The 4978-nt window shown below is 38.7% G+C and overlaps 1 protein-coding gene across 5 annotated transcripts in view; it reads left to right on the plus strand.

Annotated features, from left to right (window-relative positions):
• Positions 1-4978, plus strand: part of LOC108694167 (tyrosine-protein kinase Btk29A) — a 24490-nt gene that overhangs the window by 7476 nt on the left and 12036 nt on the right. The window contains exon 1 of one of the 5 annotated variants that reach the window (XM_018203478.1): positions 2183-2489. The exons of the other annotated variants lie outside the window; for them this stretch is intronic. Within the exon in view, the coding sequence (XP_018058967.1) occupies positions 2390-2489 (100 nt within the window). The 5' untranslated portion in view covers positions 2183-2389. Of the gene's footprint in view, positions 1-2182; positions 2490-4978 lie in introns of those variants that run through there. 5 annotated transcript variants of the gene reach the window in all.

Raw genomic sequence — 4978 nt, forward strand, 5'->3', positions numbered from 1 at the left:
GGGGAAGAAATAGAGAATGTATGTCCTTCTCTCTCGCGTGATTTTGTTAAAATTAGAGCATACAAAATACGACTCGTATCTAATTAAAAAGTCTATAAAGACCGATATTCATAGTCAGTTCTTATATTTAAGATGGTCTTAAGTACAGTCTTAATATGTCATAAGCCGATCACAGAACAGTATTAGCATTTTAAGACATTACTTGAGGCAGTCTTAAAATAAGAATGGATAAGATTATGCGTATCGGCTTCTCTGAATATAGGCATCGGTCTCTCTCTCTCTGTCTCTCTCTCTCTCTCTCTCTCTCTCTCTCTCTCTCTCTCTAGTTCGATGCGCGGGGTACTTCATCTTTCATCCTTCGAATTCTGCCGCTTTAATTTACTCGCCATGATATCAGATGTGACATGACTCCATTATATGAACGTCGAGTAGGTCGAGCACGCAATTAACAAGTTTACTTGAGAACAGTGCGCGACGAGAAACTACAGTTAGCAAACGAATGCAGTCGAGAGTTAAATCTTAACTATTTCTGACGTTGCAATACGGGGGCGCGTCGTGAAATGCAGCCGGCCTTTTTTTCTTGAGTATCCTTGACTCGTCGTCGAGTATACATCATGCGAACCACAGTAAGCCTCGCGCCCATTTTCTTTCTTTCTTCTACCTTTTCCATCTTCTATCTTTCCCCGATGTGAGATTTTCTTTACACCGAGACGGTCTTGCTCGTATTCAGAATAGCAGTCGACTCTGCTAATTGAGTTCTTTAAATATCGAATCAATTCGCTTCTTTGCAGTTGATTATTTAAAAAAAAAAACCAAAGCGATACTTTCAGTCATTTCTGTTTTGCATCTTTCCAAACAATCCATTCTCACGGCCGGTTATCAGAATCTTGAAAAAAAAAAAGACTGTTGTATCAAATTATATATATATTAATAATACTATCTTTATTGTGTTTGTATTATCAAATAAAAAGTAAACCCCAAATGGTATTATTTTTATTATTTATTTAACTCTGACATATATCATTTGTATAAAAAATTTGGTACCAACAACTGGCAAGTTAAGTTCTATTAAATTAAAAATTAAAACCCAAGTGATACTGTTCTTATTATTTACTTAACTAAGTAAATAATTAAGTTAATCTTTATGAGATTAGGAAGAAATTGCTATTCTACTATGTATGTGTGCCACCAGGCACGAAAGGATTAAGTCATCGATTTTATCTTAGCTAATAGCATCTTAGAACTCATAAAGAACTTATTGCGAAAAATACTTCTTCAGCCAGGATTCAAATCTTCCGAATTCCGTGCAGGCATCCTCTTAGGCTCTTAGGTTGGACTTCCGAGGCATATTGGACTTCTTAGGCAGTAATCAATATGTATCGCAATAATCAATATGTATAGAGAAAGTGTACATTGAAAAACAGCGTGTATAAATGCAATAATATTAAGATTAGAACATAAAACCCTGAAAATATCTTTATTTTCCCTGCCCGTCATTGCGATAAAAAAAGCGCTCGCTTTAATTCAGGAACAATTTTTCTTTTTATCGAGTTGCGAAAAAGAGATAAATATTTAATTCTCAACCAAAACCATTATTTCTCACTGTACAAAATTCTCTATTTATATAATAGTCTTGATATTAATTTCACGATAGAAAATTTTCTGCGAAAATTCAGCGCTTCCTGCATAATTATAAAGTTTCTGGATATATCAAGCGATATTACGGATATTAGTTTCCGGGCTGGTACGGGCAGGAACAATCACGTCCATGTAACGCATCGCTCGTCACAGTGCGTGTCATCGTCGTCATCGTCGGCGGCATTAATCGGCGGCGAAGAAAGACTTCCATGAAGGTGAAACTCTGAGGAAGGGGATTCTGAGCGAGGAGACGACGACGACGACGACGACGACGACGACGACGACGACGACGACGACGACGACGACGACGACGACGACGACGACGACGACGACGACGACGACGACGACGACGACGACGACGACGACGACGACGACGACGACGACGACGACGACGACGACGACGACGACGACGACGACGACGACGACGACGACGACGACGACGACGACGACGACGACGACGACGACGACGACGACGCCACAACTACAAGCACGAGCACGATTCCGACTCCGATTCCCTTTCGCGTTGTTGCTCGCGCGCGCTTAAACATTCTCCGAGCCGAGCCGAGCCGAGCCCAGTCCGTGTCGAGCCGCTTCCACGGTCGCTTCCGCGCCTTTACGAGGCCGTTACTCGCCAAGTGTTGCGGTGTGGTGCGGTGCGGTGCGGTGCGGAGAGTTCTTGCCAAGTGTTGCGGGCGTGCGTTCGTGTCCGTACCAGATGCTGATCACGACGAGCCGTTAGCCAACGGGAGCTATGCTGGTGATAAGCGCCTTAAAACAGGTCGCGAACGCCGCTACCAACGCGGTTCATTCCGCTACCGGTAACGTTATCGGGCACGCTCACAGTAATTCCGGTGAGTCGACATTTTCCTTTCCCTTTCCAAATTCGAACGATCGCTCCTTGATATCTCTTTGCTGATAATGCCACGATTGCGACTTGCAATAGAGGAACATTTTTTAGTATTTATAACTAGCATATTAATGCCATAATTATTGTTGCTTTAGCTAATGTTAGTAGTATTAACTATAATTCTATCAATAAATGTAGTTGGCAACCCAAAAATAACTATAATTATATTTATTATTACCATAAAAGTAATTGTAATTATTATAAATTATAGTTAAATTACTGTAATTTCAATGCATTTTTAATGGTAACGATAATATAATATAATTATAACCTTATTTTCGGGGACTGCCAACTACATATATATTTATATTTGTTGATAGAAATATTATATCATTGCTAACATTATAGTAGTAATAATTATAATTATGTAATCATATTTACAAATACCAAAACTTTTTTCTCTCGGTGTAATATCTGCAGTCTCAATTTTCTTCTGATTTATTCTGGTCGATCAAAATGGTCTTAAAATACGACGTTTTAAATATCAAAAATTATTTGGATATCTCGCAAAGTTGTAGCCTTCTTCGTTTTAATGAAATGAAAAATTAAAATCTCGTTTCGTCGTGCAGATAAAAGCAAAAGCATCCAAGTAAGACGCATTTGAAAGTATAACATCAAATCGGCTTGAAAATCGATAGAAGCTTGCGTTCTCATTCGTAACGTGAGATTTGTAGGAGCACTATATACAGGTGAAGCGATCTATCACGTTCTTTCTCTCTTCTTTCACATTGCACTCACTCCTTATTTTTTAGCTTTTCGTGCTATGGAAAGCATCCACTATAGTATACATTTTTTCATATATACATTTTTTTATTATCCGCGCAGAGAAATATCGCTTGCGCAAAATGTAAAAGGTTACACGGAGGAGCAAGAACACAAGCGAGACCGACCTCCATCGGTTTCATAAGAACGGTACCACGATGGCGGTAACTTTCTTGCCACGCCTGTCAAGAATGTCAAGATCGCAACGTCAATCGTGATGAATTTTGCATTTTGCACCATATTGTGAGGGAAATACATCCCATGAAAATATACAAATGATTTTCGATAAATAAATAAATAAATAAATCTAAATTCAATCGCGAATACGAATCCGATTGCAAAGTCGCGAGAGAAGGATAAGTCACGATAAGAAATGGTCAACGGAACATCGAGACTCGCCTGCGGAGAAGTTAGGGAAATGTTTCGCTTTATTCCGATCATTCGAATTCTGTAGAAGTCTAAAAATCCAGGCGAGTTTTATGTAAAATTGAATTGCTCTACGAGCGACGGAGTCCATTGTATCCTGTTACGCGATTCTCAAGTATCAAAAGTATCAATTAAGTATATATAATAGCTAGACAAATGTCAATTACTTGCTGCGGCGAGATGTAATGTGGCCGTTATTATAGGTGACATTCACCTATTCAGGTTGCATGGACGTCAACACATTGAGCATTATACTAACTTGTAATGCGGTTTTGTCCAAACAATTAAAGAAAATATATGACAAATCTCTCGTAAAAATTCAATCGACAGTTGTCAGAAAGGAACAAAGCGATTACGAAGATGGAAATTGTTTCAATATAATAGTGGGTTTTTCTAACGATATGCGAGCACGTCGAAGCAAGTAGTAGCTTAGTTGCAACTATGCTCGCGCATTTATACTATCGTATGTGATTTTTTTTTTTTTTTTTTTTTTACACGATGATAGAGTGTGGATTACTAAATCGCCACAGATATACGACGTATTCATTTTATCTTTGACTCAAGTTTATCGTATCTTCATTATTACTCGTTTCGTTTTGTCATCAACCGGCCGAACGATCGCGGAGTACGCGGAATGAGAAACCGAGCGAGCGAGTGGGATGTAACATCGTTCGATGACCTCGCGAGCGAGAGGCGAATCGCTCTTCTGATGTTTTCACCAATATCTTAGAAAGTTTCTCGGCACTGCTTGCGAGACGCCACTAGCCTTGAAAATCACTCACCGCGGTACATACATACATATTTGTCTCATCTCTCGAACGCAATTGGAAATATCGTCCAAATACATCTCGCGATTCATCCAAATACATCGCGTCGAATCATCTCGCGAGTCATCGAAATTTGTCGCGAATCGTTTGGATAATTTCTTGTCGAAAAATTTCGTCAGGGTTGACCGCGAATCTTCTAATCCCCCAAAGTTCGTGAATCGGAATTAACGTATAAACTTTGACAGTAGGGACACATTGCAGAAATAAACGCTGTTTGAAGAAGAATTAAAGTTATCAATCGTATTAAGAAACCGTTTTAAGAATACATGTACTCTTTTCGAGGAAAACAGCATACTCATACTTTTCTCTTATTGTACTTTTTTTTCAGAAATGATAAAATTAAAAAAATTATTATTTAATATTTAAATTTATTATTTTACGAAAAAGTTATGCTTGGCCTGTATTAAGGCTATGTTCG

The sequence above is a fragment of the Atta colombica genome, unplaced genomic scaffold, assembly GCF_001594045.1.
Source record: "Atta colombica isolate Treedump-2 unplaced genomic scaffold, Acol1.0 scaffold116, whole genome shotgun sequence".
Lineage (NCBI taxonomy): Eukaryota > Metazoa > Arthropoda > Insecta > Hymenoptera > Formicidae > Atta > Atta colombica.